Below are 22196 nucleotides of genomic sequence, written 5' to 3'. Positions count from 1 at the left end.
TAAGACTGGATTAGACAGAATGGCAGCATGTAGTGGTGCTGATATGATTGTGTAATCATGCACTGTAGGAGCCTCTGGGCAGCTTTGCCACTGTCTTATACAGCATTACCTTCAGCCAATGTTACTGCAATGGATTCAGAGCTGTAGAGATTCAGTTGAACAGATAGTATTAGTAATCAAGGTAAAGAGCGAAAGTGTAGAAAGAGGCTGGGAGAAATAGAAAAAGATAGTCCACATATACAGTTGAAGTGGGAAGTTTACATACACTTAGGTTGGAGTCATTAAAACTCGTTTTTCAACCACTCCACAATTTTCTTGTTAACAAACTATAGTTTTGGCAAGTCGGTTAGGACATCTACTTTGTGCATGACACAAGTAATTGTTCCAACAATTGTTTACAGACAGATTATTTCACTTATAATTGTAATGGTTTCTATTGAGAAGTAGAGGAGTCAGGCGCAGGACACAGGAATAAGTGTAAACCGAAACGTGTTTACTCAAATGTATCAATAAACTTCTCACAGAAAATAACATGGTTTAAAAAAAAAACCACCAACAACCACCAAACAGGAAACAATCATGGACAAGACAAACAGGAAAGGCAGAGGGTTAAATAATGAACATAATTAGGGAAATCAAAAACAGGTGTACACAATAAAGACAAAACCAAACGAACAGTGAAACATCGATTGGTGGTAACTTGTAAGCCGGCGACGTTGACCGCCGAACGCCGCCCGAACAAGGAGAGGGGCCGACTTCGGCGGGAGTCGTGACAATAATTCACTATCACAATTCCAGTGGGTCAGAAATGCACATACACTAAGTTGACTGTGCCTTTAAACAGCTTGGAAAATTCCAGAAAATGATGCCATGGCTTTAGAAGCTTCTGATAGGCTAATTGACATCATTTGAGTCAATTGGAGGTGTAACTGTGGAAGTATTTCAAGGCCTACCTTCAAACTCAGTGCCTCTTTGCTTGACATCATGGGAAAATCAAAAGAAATCAGCCAAGACCTCAGAAGAAAATCTGTACAAACAATAGTACGCAAGTATAAACACCATGGGACCACGCAGCCGTCATACCGCTCAGGAAGGAGACGCATTCTGTCTAGTAGAGATGAATGTACTTTGGTGCAAAAAGTGCAAATCAATCCCAAGGGCTGTCGTCATGGAGAGAAGTGGACCAAAATGCAGCGGAGTTTGTGTTCGTCATCTTTAATGCAAAACGGAACACTATACACTTACAAAACAATAAACAACCGACAGCTAAACAGTACTGCCAGCATAACACACTGAACAGAAACAATTACCCACAACCACAAGGAAAAACACACACTACTATATAGGACCCCCAATCAAAGGCAACTCAACACACCTGCCTTCAATTGGGAGTCCAACAACCAACTCACACGTAACACAAAAATCCCTGCCACGTCCTGACCAAAACTAATACAATTGCTCCCTCTGCTGGTCAGGACGTGACACCCAGAACAACAGAAAAAGACCTTGTGAAGATGCTGGAAGAAACAGGTACAAAAGTATCTATATCCACAGTAAAACAAGTCCTATATCGACATAACCTGAAAGGCCGCTGAGCAAGGAAGAAGCCACTGCTCCAAAACCGAAATAAAAAAGCCAGACTACGATTTACAACTGCCCATGGGGACAAAGATCGTACTTTTTGGAGAAATGTCCTGTGGTCTGATGAAACAAAAATAGAACTGTTTGGCCATAATGACCATCGTTATGTTTGGAAGAAAAAGGGTGAGGCTTGCAAGCCGAAGAACACCATCCCAACTGTGAATTACGGCAAACGTGAAACACAGCAGCATCATGTTGTTGGGGTGCTTTGCTGCAGGAGGGACTGGTGCACTTCACAAAATAGATGGCATCATGAGGAGGGAAAAGTATGTGGATATATTGAAGCAAAATGTCAAGACATCAGTCAGGAAGTTAAAGCTTGGTCGCAAATGGGTCTTCCAAATGGACAATGACCCCAAGCATACTTCCAAAGTTGTGGCAAAATGGCTTAAGGACAACAAGGTCAAGGTATTGGAGTGGCCATCTCAAAGCCCTGACCTCAACCCTATAGAAAATTTGTGGGCAGAACTGAAAAAGCGTGTGCGAGCAAGGAGGCCTACAAACCTGACTCAGTTACACCAGCTCTGTCAGGAGGAATGGGACAAAAATTCACCCAACTTATTGTGCAAAGCTTGTGGAAGGTTACCCGAAACGTTTGACCCAAGTTATTAAACAATTTAAAGGCAATGCTATCAAGTACTAATTAAGTGTATGTAAACTTCTGACCCACTGTGAATGTGATGAAATAAATAAAAGCTGAAATAAATCATTCTCTCTACTATTATTCTGACATTTCACATTCTTAAAAGAAAGTGGTGATCCTAAATGATCTATGACAGGGAATTCTTACTAGGATTAAATGTCAGGAATTGTGAAAAACTTAGTTTAAATGTATTTGGCTAAGGTGTAAACTTCCAACTTCAACTGCACTAGAGAGAAGAGAGGTATAGTGTCAGAGGCTGAGAGAAAGAGAGATACAAGGAGCCAATAAGACATAAAGAGATACAAATAGAGAGATGCAGTAGTGCCCATCTGCATTGGAGGAGTGAAACCAACTTTGCTCCTTTGCTCTGGTCATTATGCAGGCTTTCTGCATTATGCAATTTTAATTGCAGGCTAAGGTCCGGTCTGTGTGTGTGTGTGATTGCGTGTGTGTGTGTGCACACATTTAATTGTGTGTTTGTGTGCGCACTTGTGTGTGTCAATGACTCACTGTAACTATACACCACACCCCTCTGTGTGTGTGCTGGTGTCGTGCCGCTTAAACCTCTGGGAGAATTCAGTGACCTGCCGTCTGAGTCAGCACAGCAGAACAGCTATAAACACCACTCTATATAGGTACACACACACATTTTTATTGTCAGTGAAATGCCTTTATTGCTTGCAATGCAGTAGTACTATAACAATTTTATTAAAAAGTCAACTAGAACAAAACACACGAGAAATAGAAATAAGAACACGAGAAAGTAAGCTTGGGTCACAGGGTCACATCCGTGGGTCGCTCCTCTTTTCAGTTCGCTGCAGCTAGCGACTGGAACGAGCTGCAACAAACACTCAAACTGGACAGTTTGATCTCAATCGCTTCATTCAAAGTCTCAATCATGGACACTTACTGACAGTTGTGGCTGCTTTGTGTGATGTATTGTTGTCTCTACCTTCATGCCCTTTGTGCTGTTGTCTGTGCCCAATAATGTTTTGTGACGGCCCTGAATTTTTCTGAACCGTCTCATTGCTTCTCCTTCCAATAGGGCGCTTGCCCTTTAATTCCCAATTAAATAGCCAGCATCAGCTGCGCAAAGGTGGGGTTGTGATGGAGACATGAATGAGGATGTGTTCAACCCTCAGTTCCGAAGCTTCTCTCTTCCATTTGTTTTGCTGCCTTTAAAAGTGTGCTTTGTAGCCTAATAGCAAGTTTACCCAGGATCGGATCCACTCTTTGCGTCCGTGGACTACACCTCTCCGTTGTTGTTCGTGGCCTTTCTCCGCTGGAGATCTGTTGGCGGTGTAACGCTTTCGTTTGGAGAAGTAGCGGAGTCAGGCGCAGGACACAGGGATGAGTGCAAACAACGTGTTTACTCAAAAACCACAATCAAAAATTCTCCCACAGCAAAACAACAGGGTTGGGAGAAACACCTCCAACAACCACTGAACATGAACAATCACGGACAGAACAGAAAGGGAAGCCAGAGGGTTAAATAATGAACATAATCAGGGAATTGAAAACAGGTGTGTATAATTAAGACAAAACAAAACGAACAGGGAAACATAGATCGGTGGTGACTAGTAAGCCGGTGACGTTGACCGCCGAACGCCGCCCGAACAAGGAGAGGGGCCGACTTCGGCGGAAGTCGTGACAGGCAGATTGACTACAACCTTTTTTTCATTTGTTTTGGTGTGATGTATACCGTGATGATTTATGTAGTTGAGGACTTATTAAGAGTTGATACGCTTGATGGTTGTGTGGTAAAATAATTGTTATTTTCATTGTATGATTGATACTGGGTTTACGCTACACTTGAATGAACGGACAAACATTGCGTGACTAAGGTCACTTGAGTTCCCTGAACTCCTTTACCGGGCTGGACTCTTTTAGGCACGAGGTACAGGACTTTTCTGGAAGAACCAGAACTCATTGTGTTATATTGTTATATGTGTGTGTAATCATTTATGTTGGTAATCGAACCCACGCAAAAGAATACCGTTGTTTTGAAGTTATTTCCAATGTTTTAAGGGTTTATGAAAAGTGTATTTCCATCCTGACTTTTACATAAGTCCTTTGTATTGGTGTAGACTTGACGTACCAGATGGGACTCATTCCCTCCCAAACCAAAAGGAGAAACCAATATTTTCTCTGATAGGCACAATCTACCTGGCACCCCTATAAACAATAACCTCAAGTCAAAACTGTTACAGTTTGTACCATGTTTTGTGCTTCTACCATGTTGTGTTGCTACCATGTTGTTGTCATGTTGTGTTGCTACCATGCTGTGTTGTCATGTATTGCTGCCTTGCTATGTTGTCTTAGGTCTCTCTTTATGTCGTGTTGTGTTGTCTCTCTTGTCATGATGTGTGTTTTGTCCTATATTTATATTTTATTTATTTTTAATCCTCCATCCCCGCAGGAGGCCTTTTGGTAGGCCGTCATTGTAAATAAGAATTTGTTCTTAACTGACTAAAGTTCCAGGGTTAGTGCCAATACCATATTTACAATGTGCAGGGATACTGGAGTGATAGGGTTAGATATGTATACGGGTAAGGTGACTACGCATCAGGATATATGATAAACAGAGTAGCAGCAGTATGTATGATGATTGTATGTGACTGTGTGTGCATGTATGTAGAGTCAGTATGAATGTGTGTGTGTATTATGTCTGTGAGAGCAAATGTGTGTGTAGAATGTGCATAGAGACAGTGCAAAAATTCAATAGAAGGGTCATTGCAGATAGTCCATGTAGCCATTTTGTTAGCTATTTAGCAGTCTTTTGGCTTGGGGGTAGAAGCTGTTCGGGAGCCTCACTTTTGGGAAAATGGCCTTTGAATGTTTTGGTAGTACTACTGGAGATCCCTTCTTTGTCTACACCCATTCAGCATCGTTCACACCAACTTAAGCTTTAGCCCAACCCATCTCTTTAAGGGTTGATCTGAGCGTTCTGTACTAACAACAGGAGTCAAGCACCTAAGCTAATGTGCTAGCTACTTCCAGAGAGAACAGTTCACTGAACATTCTCGCCCTAGCAGAGCTGGTTAGGCTGTTATGTTATCCAGAGCGTTGGTGCCTGCAACTGTGCTGTCAGATTGTCTGTTCATAAATTCAGAGCGTTTCGCTCTCAGAGTCTTCAGAGCGCACACTGGACAATCTGGCTGATGAGTAGGGTTGATCAGAACGTCCTGACCGCACAATGGCAGTCAAGCACCGCATTGGCATGCGCCTCACAAATTTTGTAACAATGTGAAGGGCTCCATATACTGTAGCTCCGCATTGACATGATTGGTTGATTGTAGGTGGGGGCGGTACATCCTGTATAAACACAAACTCACTTCCTTGACAACAGCTCTGCACTGCTCTGCAAAGTGCAAGAAGTATGAATACCCTGACTTCTGCTGAGTCCATATCACCGTAAATGCTGCATGGCCAATGCAGACGTCAGATTGACAGTGCACCCAGATGCACACTGCACTTCTCTTTCCAGAATGCGCTTTCTCCCGCCAATTTGTGCACATTCATTGATTCATAACTTCATTGTGTGAATTGTTTGCATTTGATTATTAGTGTATATCAATTCCCCATTACATATATCACCAGATGTGATATTTTCCGTGAATTCCTATATTTTCTAATCCACAATGTTTGTTACTTTGGTTACAGTAATTTATTTTAATGTATTCAATATTATTATTTCAGACTTCCCGTTCTCATTGTCTGAGTGGACACATTGTTTGCAGACTGCACAACCTATGCCACACTTGTGAGAAACACATTTTGGTTATTTATTCCATTTACAAGTTTTGTCAATTTAGTCATTGACAGGAGCGCTCTAAACAAAAGACAATGTTGAGTAAGGTCACGCACGCATAGAAGTAGGCCGATAGGCTACCTGGCCTGCACGCAAATGTAGGCATATAAATGTGCCAGTTTGGGGAATCTGATGGTATTTCTGATTGGCTTAATGCACCACCACTAATGACCTGTGGATCTTCTCAAAGTAATGTTTTTTTCACCTCAAACAGCAAGCAAATTAAGTCTGTTTTTACATCCATTGAGAATGACAATAGTTCCTCAATGTATTTGAAAAATCTTTCCAGCTCTCTCCCTTTGGATAACCACTCAGCGTGAAAGGGAAAAATGTAATGCTCTGATCCAGTGGAAATGTCATATAATAGGCCTACCTTATCAGTGCTTGATTTGGACTGAAATAGGTCCCGGTGCTCGTTTTGGGTGCTGGTACTGTATATATTTAGGTGCAGGAGTTCCACAATACTTTTGAACTAATATTCTATAAGAGGAACAGGGGCTCAAGCAGTAGAAAATTTGAGGTGTCGGTACTCAGCTCTGGCGAGCTCCTGCCCAAGTCAAGCACTGCTTCTTATCCCTTGTGCAAATAGCCTACAGCTGTGTCTGTCCCGAGCTCACTGGTACAGGAAACTCTGACAGCCCAGAATTTTTGTTTTACAATGTAGCAAGTTCACTAGTGCAAGCTTCAGGCCAGACCCAACTTAATAGTTGATACAATGTTTCAAGTTTGTTGCAGACAGGCCATGTATAGCCAATGTGATTTATAGGATATTTATTTTTATCAGGATATTTTCTACCTGCAGGCTGCTATTTTTATTTGTTGGCTTTATGTAGGCTATTTTTACATAGTTGGCAATGGCAATAGAAGTAACTTTTTAGGTTTGTGTCATTTTCACTTAGATTTGGATAGAATTTCGATTGACCACATGACAATGATTTTGAAATATGAAGAAATTATTATAAATTAAATGAAACTGTTTCACGAAAATGTGCATATGAAAACCATAACTGGCACGCAGATCGGTATAAAAGGCTATATAAATTAGAATTGAACATGAGAAAGGTTGCCGACTCCTCGTAGCCTATTACTGGCAACTTCAGGAGAGTAATTGAAGAATCAGGAGAATAGCTGGGTCAGGTATGTTAATTTTTGGGGGGTTACCTGGTGCCCTCTTGAGGCATATGCAGAGGTAATCATGTGTGCTCTGCGGAAGTGACATTTTATTTCCCGCATCCAAAGGCCGTGGCGCGCATGTTATAATATTCACTCCTATACTGAGTTAACCTCATCCATCATTCTCTGTTCTGTCTGTGTCTACAGAGCCCAGTATGAGGATGGTGTGACAGATGGACGGAAAGACAAATAGAGGGACTGTATAAATCATTACCCTCAACAGCCAGACCATGGCCACTGCATCCATCCTCACCCTCCTCCTCCTCCTCTCCTCTCTCCATCCCTCTTCTGGCCAGGTGATCGTCAGCTCCTCCTCCTCCTCTCTTCCAGACCCCGTCATCACTCCATCTCTCAAACCCAGTCTGCCCTCCTCTCGGCCCAGAGGTCGGAGCGACGGGTCTGTCAGAGTGATCAACAAGGATTGGCCCACAGAGGGAGGAGGTAGGGGGGAAGGGGGCTCTGACCTGGGACAGGGTGGGGGGGAAATGGGCACTCCCACAACACAGACTAGAACTATAGACCTCAGTCAATACCATTCCCCCTCTCAGAAACTCAACATTGGGTCTGCCCAAAGCCAGCCCACTTCTGTTGAGGCTAGGACAGGTAATATGGTAACCCCAGAACCAAGTGGGGTTGCATCTGCAAAGGGACCAACCGCACTCCCACCCACCAAACCCTCAGGTGCTGAGCCAGTGACATCAGGGGGCAGGGTATCGGATGGACCAATCGTACCAGAGGATGTAGATGATTGGCAGATGACTGGATCAGGAAGTGAATTTGTCCCTACAGTGATGGCTGTTGTGAAGAAAGAGTCACCGGTTGCCTTGACAACGTCAGATGGAATGGCACAGTTCCGGCCACAGGCTCAGACGGCTTTCAGCGGAGGGCCATCATCCAAGATGGCCGAAGCACAGATGACCCCGACGGTCAGCCTCACTGTCCAGCACCGCCTATCTGCCCTGACAACAGCCAAAACAATCCTCTCCCCACAGTCACCTGACATTAGATTGACAGTCGTCACTGTGGTGTCAACAGTCCGTGGAGGAGTAGTGACAGGTGAGTACCTAAAGATTAACTTATATGTACAGTACCAGTCAAAATGTATTTTTACTATTTTCTACGTTGTAGAATAACAGTGAAGACATCAAAACTATGAAATAACACATATGGAATCATGTAGTAACCAAAAAAGTGTTATATTTAAGATTCTTCAAAGTAGCCACCCTTTGTCTTGATGACAGCTTTGCACACTCTTGGCATTCTCTCAACCAGCTTCATGAGGTAGTCACCTGGAATGCACTTCAATTAACAGGTGTGCCTTGTTAAAAGTGAATTTGTAGAATTTCTTTCCTTCTTAACCTCTATGGGCTAGGTGGGACGCTAGCGTGCCACCCGTGGTGCACTCCATCAACAGCAGGTGCATTTCAAGAGCGGCAAATTTGAATCCAAATAAATGTCAAAATTCAAATTTTTCAAACATACAACTATTTTACACCCTTTGAAAGATAAACATCTCCTTAATCTAACCACGTTTTACGATTTCAAAAAGGTTTTACGGCGAAAGCATAAATTTAGAGTATGTTAGGACAGTACATTTACAAGAGTTGTGTGTAATGTTTTGTCAATTCAAAGACAGGGTCACCAAAACCATAAAACCAGCTAAAATGATGCACTAACCTTTTACAATCTCCATCAGATGACACTCCTAGGACATTATGTTAGACAATGCATGCATTTTTAGTTCTATCAAGTTCATATTTATATCCAAAAACAAGCGTTTTACTATGGCATTGATGTTGAGGAAATCGTTTCCCTCCAATAACCGGCAGTCAAGTCAGCGTCACAAATTAAATAATTAAAATTAGAAAACATTGGTAAAATATTATATTGTCATTTAAAGAATTATAGATTTACATCTCTTGAACGCAATCAACTTGCCAGATTAAAAAATAACCTTACTGGGAAATCACACTTTGCAATAATCTGAGCACTGCGCCCAGAAAAATACGCGTTGCGATACAGACTAGACGTCATGTTGGGGAGATCTAAAATCGAAAATACTATGTAAATAATCCATTACCTTTGATTCTCTTCATCAGATGTCACTTCCAGGTATCACAGGTCCATAACGAATGTAGTTTTGTTCAAAAAAGCTCATCATTTATGTCCAAAAATCTCCGTCTTGTTAGCACATGATCTAAGCCAGCCGGACTTCTCGTCATGAACGAGGGGAAAAAATATATTTCCGTTCGTTCAAACATGTCAAACGTTGTATAGCATAAATCATTAGGGCCTTTTTTAACCAGAACATGAATAATATTCAAGGTGGACGAATGCATACTCTTTTATAACGTATTGGAACGAGGGTACCCAACATGAACTCGCGCGCCAGGTGTCTAATGGGACATCATCGTTCCATGGCTCTTGTTCGGTCAGATCTCCCTCCAGAAGACTCAAAACACTTTGTAAAGGCTGGTGACATCTAGTGGAAGCAATAGGAAGTGCCAAAATATTCCTCAGCCCCTGTGTTTTTCAATGGGATAGGTTTAAAGGTAATACAACACATCAGGTATCCACTTCCTGTCAGAAAATGTCTCAGGGTTTTGCCTGCCAAATGAGTTCTGTTATACTCACAGACACCATTCAAACAGTTTTAGAAACTTTAGAGTGTTTTCTATCCATATATAATAAGTATATGCATATTCTAGTTACTGGGTAGGATTAGTAACCAGATTAAATCGGGTACATTTTTTTTATCCAGACGTGCAAATGCTGCCCCCTAGCCCTAACAGGTTAATGCATTTGAGCCAATCTGTTGTGTTGTGACAAGATAGCTGTGGTATACAGAAGATAGCCCTATTTGGTAAAATATCAAGTCCATATTATGGCAAGAACAGCTCAAATAAGCAAAGAGAAACAACAGGCCATCATTACTTTAAGACATGAAGGTTAGTCAATCTGGAAAATTTCAAGGACTTTTGAAGTTTCTTCAAGTGCAGTCACAAAAACCATCAAGCACTATGATGAAACTGGCTCTCATGAGGACCGCCACAGGAAAGGAAAACCCAGAGTTACCTCTGCTGCAGAGGATAAGTTCATTAGAGTTACCAGCCTCAGAAATCTGTAATTTACTGCATCTCAGATTGCAGCCAAAAAAAATGCTTCACAGAGTTCAAGTAACAGACACATCTCAACATCAACTGTTCAGAGGAGACATGCATGAATTTAATGGTCAAATTGCTGCAAAGAAACCACTACTAAAGACACCAGTAAGAAGAAGGGACTTGCTTAGGCCAAGAAACACGAGCAATGGACATTAGACCGGTGGAAATCTGTCCGTTTGGTCTGATGAGTCCAAATGTAAGATTTTTGGTTCCAACCGCCGTGTCTTTGTAAGACGTAGAGTAGGTGAATGGATGATCTCTGCATGTGTGGTTTTCACCATGAAGCATGGAGGAGGTGTGATGGTGTGGGGGTGCTTTGCTGGTGACACTGTCAGTGATTTATTTAGAATTCAAGGCACACTTAACCTGCATGGCTACCACAGCATTCTGCAGTGATATGCCATGCCATCTGGTTTGCGCTTAGTGGGACTATCATTGTTTTTCCAACAAGACACTGACCCAAAACACACCTCCAGGCTGTGTAAGGGTTATTTGACCAAGAAGGAGAGTGATGGAGTGTTTCATCAGATGACCAGATGACCTGTCCTCCACAATCACCCGACCTCAACCCAATTGAGATGGTTTGGGATGAGTTGGACCGCAGAGTGAAGGAAAAGCAGCCAACAAGTACTCAGCATATGTGGGTACTTCTTCAAGACTGTTGGAAAAGCATTCATCATGAAGCTGATTGAGAGAATGCCAAGAGTGTTCAAAGCTGTCATCAAGGCAAAGGGTGGCTACTTTGAAGAATCTAAAATATATTTTGGTCTTTTACCAAATAGGGCTATCTTCTGTATACCACCCCTACCTTGTCACAACACAACTGATTGGCTCAAATGCGTTAAGAAGGAAAGAAATTGCACAAAGGGTGGCTACTTTGAAGAATCTCAAATATAAAATATATTTTGATTTGTTTAACACTTTTTTGGTTACTACATGATTCCATATGTGTTATTTCATAGTTGTGATGTCTTCACTATTACTCTACAATGTAGAATATAGTACAAATAAATTAAAAATCCTTGAATGAGTGTGTCCAATCTTTTGACTGGTACTGTAGTTTCAGAGGAATATGTTTTAACCTAGTCTTCCCTGTGGGTCAGTTGGTAGAGCATGGTGTGTGCAACGCCAGGGTTGTGGGTTTGATTCCCACGGGGGGCCAGTACAGTACAATTTTTTTTTACAAATGCACTACTGTAAGTCGCTCTGGATAAGAGCGTCTGCTAAATGACTAAAATGTAAATGTAAACCTACAGTAGGAGTAGTAGACTTTCATCCATAACTGGAGCTTGAGTACTATGTTATAATCTCTGAGTGGTTCTTTATCATGTTGTTATAACTTTTGAGTAGTATTTAAGTGACATTTATGTAGTTGTCTGCAGAGGGGCTGCTTCATGTCTCTTGTGTCTTTCTTCAGGTGATATGACAGCTAACACTACTACAGCCACAGATGGGCCAATAGTAGGACAGACCTCCACTGTGACATCACCATCTCCCAGAGCAACCACTCCTGGCTCAACCAATCAACAGCCAAAGTCAGCGGCACCTCAGGGAACCACTCCCAGCTCAACCAATCAACAGCCAAGTACCACAGCACAAGGAGCGACCACCACAACTACAACCAATACGACGACAACAAAAGCAGAACCCAGAAATACTTCAACAAGCACAACCAATCAACCGACAAAGGCTACTAAACCAGGAAGAACTACAACAAGTACCACCAAACAGTCGGCCAAGACAGGTAGAGAAAGTAGGCTTTTGGGTGTTGTAGTTCCCTGGGTGGAAAACAAAAGCCACTTTGACTGGGCCTAAGTTTCCTTTTCCTGTGATTTAGAGTGGAATTATTTATGCAGCTGGAGTTTTTACTGGAAGTTCCTAGAAGAGGCTCAAAGGAGGGAAGAGGCAGAGACAGAGTGGGCAAGAGAGGGATGGAAAGTAGGTGTGTGCAGGGTAGACTCAGGCAGGAAGGAGAGAAAGATGGGCAGAGAGAAGAGCATAGAAACAATGTAGCACACTCTAAAAAGTAAATATACCTGGAACACCTTTTGGGTTGCTACACCGATGGAATCTTTTTAATAATATATCAGAAGAATGGAGGTGTGGCTTATTGGAGGCGTGGCTTTCAGGTAATTATTTTTGGCCACCCATTAGAGTAAATGTCATTCCTGTTCATCATGTTAAGTTTGTACACTGCAAATAAAATTAAAAAAATTGAGTGTTAATGCATATTACATATTTTAATATAATATTAACACTGCTGACTACATATAGTAACTATTCCAACTTTGGGTTTTGACTAGGCACTTGGGGAACTCATAAACCTCTGTAAGCCTCAATGAAGCTACAAAACTGTCAATGTTCAACCTTAATATGACAATACAACTGAAGAGATGAACAGGAATTACAATTACTCTAACGGTAGGCCAAAAAGTATCTATCACAAAGCCACACACCTTAGAAAGCCATGCTACATTGAAACATTAAAGGTTCCTCCAATAAACCCTCGACTAACCGAAGGTGCAAATATGAACCATTGACTAGCAATGCTTCCTTGAGGATCTCCAAGGGTTCCTTCCAATTCTAAGATTGTAGAGAAAAGTAGAAAACGAGAAAGAGATAAAGGATTAAAGAGTGACGTTAAAGAGTGTTTGAACAATGGAAGGGGATAGGGAGGACATAGAAGAGTAAGGAGGTAGTGAGTGAAAGATAAAGTAAGGCAGAAGGAGAGGTAAGGGTATAGAAAGTATACAGGGTGAATAATGAAAACGATATGGATGAGAGTGATGGAGAACGGGAAGAAGTAGAGGAGAGGAAAAGCAGACAGAAAAGGAAAATAATGACACGTGGGGTCTCTTAGATACCATCAGGACAACATTTGAGCCACGTTTAAACAAGCCACATTTAAACAACCCTCCATTTGGTCTGTTGTCCCCAGGAGTGTACTGAAACTGAACGACTATGCCTCTTTACAGAACACTGAGGTTGATTGGTTAACTAATGGCTCATAATAATGATAACAGAGAGAGGCTTATACAGTATGTGCTTTCATATGTATTTTGTGTGTGTTGGCACATGTGTTGGTCTTGTTAGTGTGTTGTAACGTGTTTGTGTGTGTGTTAGAGAGTGCCTCCAACTGTGAAATTTGAGCAGCACATCTGGGACATGTCTGAGTCCTGCTGCTCAGAAAGTGGAGAGTGTAGTTAAGAGAAGGGAGTTACACAAATGTGAGAGGTTGTGTGTGACCATTTGTGTGTTTGTGCTTTTTCCTTTTTCCCTATGTAGGTAGGTGCCTTGAATATTGTGTTTGATAGATTAGCGAGTGAGACTGTCTGTAGACCATCGCTGCGACTGTCAGTTTTCTTGTCGCACAGACATGAATAAAGTTTTTAAGTCTCTGCGATTGTTGCAATGTCCGCAATATTGTCATGGTTACCAGACTGCCACAGCAACCAGACCAAATCCTCCTGTAACAAGATGATGCAGGGGTTCTAAAATTCTCAGATAGAATGACCTCCTTTTTTATTTCTTCACACTGTGGCAGTAAGGGGTTTTCTGTAAGCTCACCATTACCTTGTAAATAATGATGTTGTTGTGGGTTTACTTTCCTGTAATAATAAACAAAAAGTAGTTCAAGTTAAGACGTTGTCAGCTATACTCTGGTCATTATTTGAACTGGCTAGCCAGCTAGAATGAACAAAAGCATTGTTTAGAAATAGCTTTTAGTTGCCTGGCTTGTTAGGTTGACATTTACTGAACTCATTTTTAAACGGATGGGTTTATTGATGTTGAAATAGAGAAAGTATGCTATTTGGAGACCTGGACTGCTGATGTCATCTCGCTAGGACAATTTCCTACAGACATATCGATAGACGGACTGTAAATCAGCCTTTAAACTTTTTTCATGTCTGTGCAACATGGAAACTGACAGTCGCAATCTAATTGTCTACAGACATGTTGTTAGACCATGTATAAGCTGGCCTTTAGGACTCAAAAAGCTCTGAGTGCTCTCTGTCAGACATTTACTTCAGATGATTCTGTTCACCATTTCTTTACTGCTCCAAGTGTGTGTGTGTGTGTGCGTTCTTGCGTGAGTTAGCGAGCGCGCACGTGTGCGTGTGTGTCTTTAGGGAGGGCTGGGGGAGACTGGTAGAATGTACGGTTACAAATTGTCTGAGATTAAAGTTGAGTCAAACCCCATACATTTCTCGTTTGGACAGCATACAGTGCATTTGGAAAGTATTTAAACCTTTTTCTACATTTTGTTAAGTTACAGCCTTATTCTAAAATGTATTAAATAAAAATATTTCCACATCAAACTACACACAATATCCCATAATTACAAAGCAAAAACAGGTTTTTAGAAATTTTAGCAAATGTATTAATAATCAAAACAGAAATATCCTAATTTACATAACTATTCAGACCCTTTGCTATGAGATTTGAAATTGAGCTCAGGTGCATCCTGTTTCCATTGATCATCCTTGAGATGTTTCTACAACTTGATGAGGTGACCAAGAACCCAATGGTAACTCTGACAGAGCTCCAGAGTTCCTCTGTGGTGATGGGAGAACCTTCCAGAAGGACAACCATCTCTGCAGCAAACAAAATTCTCTGGTCTGATGAAACCAAGATTGAACTCTTTGGCCTGAATGCCAAGCGTCATGTCTGGAGGAAACCTGTCACCATCCCTACGGTGAACCATGTTGGTGGCAGAATCATGCTGTGGGGATGTTTTTCAGTGACTGTGGCTGGGAGACTATTCAGGATTGAGGGAAAGATGAACTGAGCAAAGTACAGAGAAATACTTGATGAAATCCTGCTCCAGAGCGCTCAGGACTTCAGACTGGGGTAAAGGTTCACCTTCCAACAGGACAACGACCCTAAGCACACAGCCAAGACAACGCAAGAGTGGCTTCGGGACAAGTCACTGAATATCCTTGAGTGGCCCAGCCAGAGCCCGGACAGGCTGTAATCGCTGTCGAAGGTGCTTCAACAAAGTACTGAGTAGTGTCTGAATACTTTGTTTTTGCTTTGTGATTATGGAGTATTGTGTGTAGATTGATGAGGGAAAAAAAAAAAAAAAATAGAATAAGGCTGTAATGTAACAAAATGTGAAAAAAGTCAAGGGGTCTGAATACTTTCCGAATGCACTGTAAGTTGTGTTATGGTAGTCCACCCTGTCAGTGTTATCTTAGTGTTTAAGCTCTGGTGGTTGGAGGTGATGAATGGAATTGTGATTGGAGTGTTATTGGCTTTACCGGGCTTAACAGGATAAGGTGGAGCTCTCTGGGGAAATGATTTGCTTGTTTTGCCTTGAAGTGCAGATAGATCATATTGTGTATGTGTGAGCACATGTACGTGTGTGTGTCAGAGAGAGAGTAAGAGAGTGTGTGAAGGGAGGGGGAACAGGCATATGTGATAGATATTGTGGCAGGTCTTTGATAGTTTCAGTTTGTGTCATGTGCTTCATGCTCCATTCCCAAAGATATATTAAAGGTGCTACACAGGATTTTTTTCATTGTAATTTCTGAAAATGTCCATTTTATTTAACCTTTATTTAACTAGGCAAGTCAGTTAAGAACAAATTCTTATTTTCAATGACGGCCTAGGAACAGTAGATTAACTGCCTTGTTCAGGGGCAGAACAACAGATTTGTACCTTGTCAGCTCGGGGATTCGATCTTGCAACCTTTCAGTTACTAGTCCAACGCTCTAACCACTAGGCTACGCTGTCGCCCCAAAAGCTTAATGTCACTGAGTTTGTGTGGTATGTGTATGTCTTCACCTCAAGATACCTTTAATTAATTAAGTGTGTGTGCATCTGATGTGCAAGTGTGTGTGTGATGCGCACACTACTTTCTTAAAGTACATACAGTATGTGTTAAAGTGTGTGCATGTGTCTGACATACGAGTGTGTGATGTGCGCAATTCTTTCATATAGTAGGGATGTGTTAATGTGTGTGTGTGTGTGTGCTATCTAATCTGTGCTTCAGTCTCTAACGGTAAAGAGGAGAAGACAGTTTTTCCAGGTCAAGCCTGTAGACCCCATGCTGGACTCGCAGGAAGGTGTCTTACGTAAGAACTGACGACTGTCAACAAACACATACTATCTAGCTACCTGCCACACACACACACTATCAGGGAGAGGAAGAGGTGGAGAGGGGGTGATGATAAGAGAGAGAGAGAGAGAGAGAGAGAGACTATTTACTATTTGGATTGTGTGTGAGGGCTGTTTGGGGTTGAAAGAGGTGAACTGTTTCACAATTACCCTTTGTGATTTTTGCCCTCATTGGAAAACACTGTTGACAAAGTTTAAATATTGAGTGTTGAGTGTCCTTTGGCCTGGTAGGAGAAAAGAAGGTCAAGATATTCAACTCCCTGTGGGTTATTTGTTGCCTTGTGGAGGAGAACCTGCTGTGCTTTCAATACACTCTTCTCATAGGAAATTAGCCCCCTCTAGTGGGGTAAATGGTCCACTGTATTTGTTCACTTGTTTTAGCTGGGTTCTGCTCTGTTAAAGAAAGTGTTTTTGAGTATTATTGTCAATCATAACAATCATATTTTGGGACAGTTCAATATGATGAATTAACAATTTCTCTCTCTGCCTCCAGGGATGACCCCTCTGCGCATCACCCCTACTCTACAAATTGTCAGAGGGCGGTACATCCCCAAAAATGACACCCGCCCAGTTCAGAGGAACCACTCTATCCCTGTGGGCCGCCCTCGCCTCCACCCATCCTCCTCTCCCTCCTCCACTCTCAGCTCCTTCCCTTCCCCCAACGGCACCTCTCTCGTGTGGGATGACCTGAGAAGGACGCTGGCCTTCACCTGGGGGCTCCACGTCTTCGGCTCGGCTGTCCTCTTCCTGCTCTTCCTGGCTGGAGCGACCCTGGGTCTGGTCCTGTCTCCCAGCATGCACTGCCCTCACCGTGGTGCGCTGGTCCTGGCCAACACCCTCCTCCTCCTGGTGGGCGCAGCCAGGGCAGCTATGTTCCTGATTGACCCATACGGAACAAGGAAGATTCTTCCACGGCCTACATTGACTGCTCTTTATAACCTCCCTCTGCCGTTACTGGTGTGGGCTCAGGCTGCACTGGTGCTGCTCGCCATGAAGGGGGCAGGTGTGAGTCTGCTGCCATCTGCTCTGGAGCGCCCTCCTCTGGTGGCTGTGTTGGCTGTATTACAGTGCACCCTGCTGCTGGCTGCTGACCTGCTCTCTCCAGCCCTGTCCCCAGCCGTGCCTGTCACCCTGCAGTCTCTGTCTCTCTGCTGGGGCCTGGCACTCTGTCTGGGCTTCCTGTGCTACGTCTTCCCCCGCCTCCGACACCCGCCCGCCCAGCCACCTGTCCCAGAGGAGGGGAGGGCAGTTAAATCCTGGCCGGGGGGTAGGAGGGCAGGGTCGGTGGTGGGTCGTGTGCTGGTGTTGTCTGCCCTCCTAGGGGCATTGTGCTGTGGGCTCCATGTCCACGCCACCATGTGGCTCTACGGGATGTTGGGGGACTGGAGGCGCTTCTGCTGGGACTGGTGGCTGGTGCACTTCTGGGCCAGGCTGTTGGAGTTGGCCTGGGCCTTTTCTCTCATTCTCTTGGGCTCCTGGGTGTTCTGGAGGCCCCGGAGGGCCCAAGGGAGAGGAGAGGAGGGAGCAGGGGAGAGCAGGGGGGGAGGAGATCTCCCCTCACCTGGACAGTCATCTGGGTCGACTCATAAACACACCTGCTGGGCCAAGATAGTTCAGAGCCTAACAGGGAAGCCCTGTGGGAAGTCAGAGAGTAACGGAGTAGGAGGGGGCATGGCGGGGGAACTGCCTAATAACTGGGCAGGGCAGGAGCGCTCAGGGGCTGACATCAGCAAGAGTCTGATCAGAAACCAGAATCGTGAGGCTCCACCGTCACACCTGCGCGGTGTCAAGGACAGCAACCGTGGACGCAACCAGAGGGGCAGGTCTGCAGAAAATAGGGTGTCGGACAGGTCCACAGGATCTCTGTTGCAGGCGTTAGACCACCCCCCACTGCACTTGCTTAGCGGCAGTCTGGAGCAGGAGTCAGGGGTGTCTCTGTATGAGTTTGACCTGCGACCCCCCTCCCCCATCGACCTGAGCCGCAGCATCGATGAGGCCCTGCACCAAAAGCACCTCCTCCATGGGGGCAGCCTGTTTCAGCCCCTGTGCGCCCTCTCACCCACTCCTTTCCCGGGCTCAGCTGTCAGTCAGGGGGGCCCCTGGCTCCGCAGGAACAACGACCCCCAGTTCTCTGACAGCAGTGAAGATCACTTAGATGGCACAGATTCCTCCGTGCCACTGGGTGGCAGTGTGCTCAGCAGTGTTCCAAACAGGCAGGTCACTACTCCCCCCACGCCCTCTCACCAGGGGCACTGCTGGGTCGGGGGAACCAGTGTCACCTCCTCAGTTTCCTGTCCTATCTCCCTGCACCCCTCCAGAACCTCCCAGGGGCATCTTGGGGATGAGGGGGGAGTCGACACAAATCTGTTCCTCACCCCAGACACTGAGACACAGAGGGGGAGGGCAGAGAGGGAGGGAGCGGGAGGGAAGAGTTACCTTGTGGTCAGCAGGCAGGATGACTTAGCCAGCATCAGCAGTGAGATTATTTACCTGTGAACCCATAACTCAGGACATCAGGACCAATAACCAAGCCCCAAGCAAAACCATCAAAAAACAAACTTACATAAGACCTTACACTTACTTAAGTAATAACTTAAAGTCTAGTTGACTAGATAGACTTAATCATAAACATTGACTCAACTACATGAGGAATGTTACGTGAATCATGGACAGAGGACCTATTTTGAGAAGATGAGGGAAAATACATAAAAGCTTTCATATCCCCTGAGTTCAACAGATGTCCTATATGGGACATCATCCAGTGTTTGCTCTAAATGTGAGTGGTTCAAATGTGTTTATGGCACAGGTGTGGCTAACCTGACTCAGATTCTTGGGCATAGAGCACGTGTGAACAACAGAACAAACACACGCCTACAGATACACACCTGTGTACATTTGATTAACTCGCTGCATTTCAAGCAACACATACATCAGCACATACTGTATATTCACTCTTTGTAGCACTATTATTTAAGGTGGTCCGGAGCGAACAGAGGAATGGATTGACACAGGATTCATATTGGTGACGACCCAGGGATTCCTTAAAATATTTATTGGTCATCCCTACTATTCCCTCTGTGAATCTGTTGCAGCCATGTTAATTATGAACGTTGTGGCTCCTACCTATCTGAAAGCCCTTGTAAAAATGCCTTTATATGAATTTATTAACTTTGTTCGCTTTGATAGTATTAATTCGCTGTCCTTGATATTTCAACTTGATGCATACGTTCATGTGTTTTTAAGAGTTGTGCCATACACATTGATCAAGTTGGTGGTTGATTTCAAGTTATGCTTAAAAATACATTAATAACACATTACCTGACTGACAACAGTGGTCTTTTTCCATATTTCCTCTAGCAGGAAGGTAGCGTAGCAGTCCACATGCATAGGATTGCTGGTAATCGGTGTTTCAAAAGTTTGCCTTGTATGCAAATGTGATGTTTATTAGGAAAAACAACTGACACGCAGAAAGAAAGTGCATTATCCTGTGAAACTGTGGCTGATGCCCAGAGCTGTAGCTAAAATAGTTCCTGCTGATTGTGTGTGGTTCATTCTGTCATCACGGACCATCAAAGCCTATGACTGCATTTTGTAACACTCAATATAACTGACATCAGTATAAACATACCCGCAATATTTTATCAGTTGCAGCATATCAGTGCACACCGTGAACTGTTTGTATTTTTAGCTATGCTCCTTGCTCCATATAGCTTCTATTTCATAATACTTGCCTACTGTACTATGAACCACAACACTTCTGTACTGTAGTACGCTACAGACGTCTATAAGCCTAAACATGAGCACTCTAGACAGAAGTATTTTTACTACTCAAGAGGAAAATATCATTCAAGTATATTATGTTACATAAGAAAGTATGTATGTTATTTTTGGATGTGCACTTCAAAAATGATCAAAAGGTATTTACTGTGAAGACAATCTAAAGTGGTCTTACTGAGGTCTTTGAAGCTTTGAACAGAGTTATCTGCTAAGAGAGTGATGACTGGTCATGGCTTATGGAGGAATATTGGGAACAGTGACTGTCCAGCCCTAATTTCTGATATGCAGGGCTCCATTCAGGATAGAAGTGTTGAAAGAAGTTTCACAACGAACAGTACCTGGGATTGCAGTAGACATTAGCATTTAATTTTTAGGGGTTAAATGGCAGTGGCAATGGCACTCTCTAATTTGGAGCTGTGTCCATTTGAAAACTGTTGAGTGATACTGAACAAAGCCCAGGAGTCAATCCTCAGTCCCATATCTCCTCTTGAGACCTGGGTTGAGCAAAATAGGCACAAAATGGGAGAAGATGTTCTGAAACTGAGTAAAATGGGGAGGTACTACCTGATCACATCCGATAAGAAACTCTATTTTTCTTTTTTTCAGATTCAAAATCCTTCCAAATGTGTCATACTGAACACGACCTGGGTCCCTGTGCGACAGGATCAGCTGTTTTCTGCCTCTTTCAGGGTCATTGCAGTCTCTCCCTGTGACGTGAAATTATTGACTTGTTTAATATTTACAGTACAGTACAATGGGGTGGTATTATTGTCTACATTCCAATGACCCCATCTGATTTCAGTATACTTTGCTGTTTCTCCATTCACTTTCAGCTTGAGGTACTGTAGAAATCGTCCTTATAACTACACGTTTAGGATCAGATTACCCTACCTCCAATTCTAACCTTAACCATTTGGATGGATGAAGAATATCTGACCCTCTATCCGTGATCTGTGACAACTTCTGCCTTCTCCTTCATTGCATTATGGGGTTGGGTTAGAAAGACCTTCAGCAGTGATTGGCAGTTGTGGGGATGTTTGTGTTGTTTGTGCCATAGTACAGTAAACCAATCAGTCCTCTGTGAACAGTTGTCACAGTGCAGAAGTATAGTAGTAGAGATTTTCCAACATATTAATTTCAGTCATTTGCTAATTGACTGTTTCTATATAAAGTTGTATTATATTGTGTTGCGGCATCTTATCTGGTTTCAAATAAATATGAGAAATATAAAAAAAAAAAACATCTGAAATAATGTGTTATTAGTTAGACAGTGTGTCTTTGCTGCCAATACTTACAGTATGTGTTATTACACTTGTATTACATGCTGTGACATTTTTAAGACCTGTACATTGCTTTAGATAATGAAGGCAGTCCTATATTATTATACAGCTCATTCATTTACTCGTTTATTATCTTGTTCACTTAATCTTTCCATCCATGAATCTCTATAGGAAGTTGTTCTTATGTCCTTGGCATTATGGGCCACATGAGTGAGCGAGTGAGTGAGTGAGAGAGAGAGAGGTATATAACAGAGAAACATAGAGGACAAGCATAAAGGTACGCAGACGGTACCCTGGAGTTCTGCTCCCAGATGGACTTGGGCAGCAACTGGACTGGGAGGTGAGACTTGATGAGGTGAGGAGAGGTGGTTAACTTGTCCAGGACAAACAGTAGAGTAATACAGTAGCTGTTTGATGGTCATAAACAATGTCACCAACAATCCCTCTTGATATTAAACATGTTTTTACGTACCATTTTTTTTTACAGTGAAATTACAAAATGGTAATTGTTGAAGTTTTCCAATTCTCTATTCTAACCTGAAGGGAAAAGTGGAATGTGCATCTTCAGTAAAGGAACTTGGATGTCA

At 43.0% G+C, this 22196-nt stretch overlaps 1 protein-coding gene across 2 annotated transcripts in view; it reads left to right on the top strand.

The window, feature by feature from the left end:
- LOC106571869 (proline-rich transmembrane protein 3) overlaps positions 1 to 19869 on the top strand; it is a 34070-nt gene extending 14201 nt beyond the window's left edge. For both annotated transcript variants that reach the window (XM_014145382.2, XM_014145384.2), the window contains exons 2-4: positions 7416 to 8324; positions 11850 to 12176; positions 17046 to 19869. In XM_014145382.2, the coding sequence (XP_014000857.2) occupies positions 7499 to 8324; positions 11850 to 12176; positions 17046 to 19048 (3156 nt within the window). In that variant the 5' untranslated portion in view covers positions 7416 to 7498 and the 3' untranslated portion in view covers positions 19049 to 19869. The remainder of the gene's footprint in view (positions 1 to 7415; positions 8325 to 11849; positions 12177 to 17045) is intronic.
- Positions 19870 to 22196: the final 2327 nt, after the last annotated feature.

The sequence above is a fragment of the Salmo salar genome, chromosome ssa15 (genome assembly GCF_905237065.1).
Source record: "Salmo salar chromosome ssa15, Ssal_v3.1, whole genome shotgun sequence".
In the NCBI taxonomy this organism is placed as follows: Eukaryota; Metazoa; Chordata; class Actinopteri; order Salmoniformes; family Salmonidae; genus Salmo; species Salmo salar.
The sequence above is the reverse complement of the archived record's forward strand: the minus strand, read 5'-3'. Positions and strand labels throughout refer to the sequence as shown.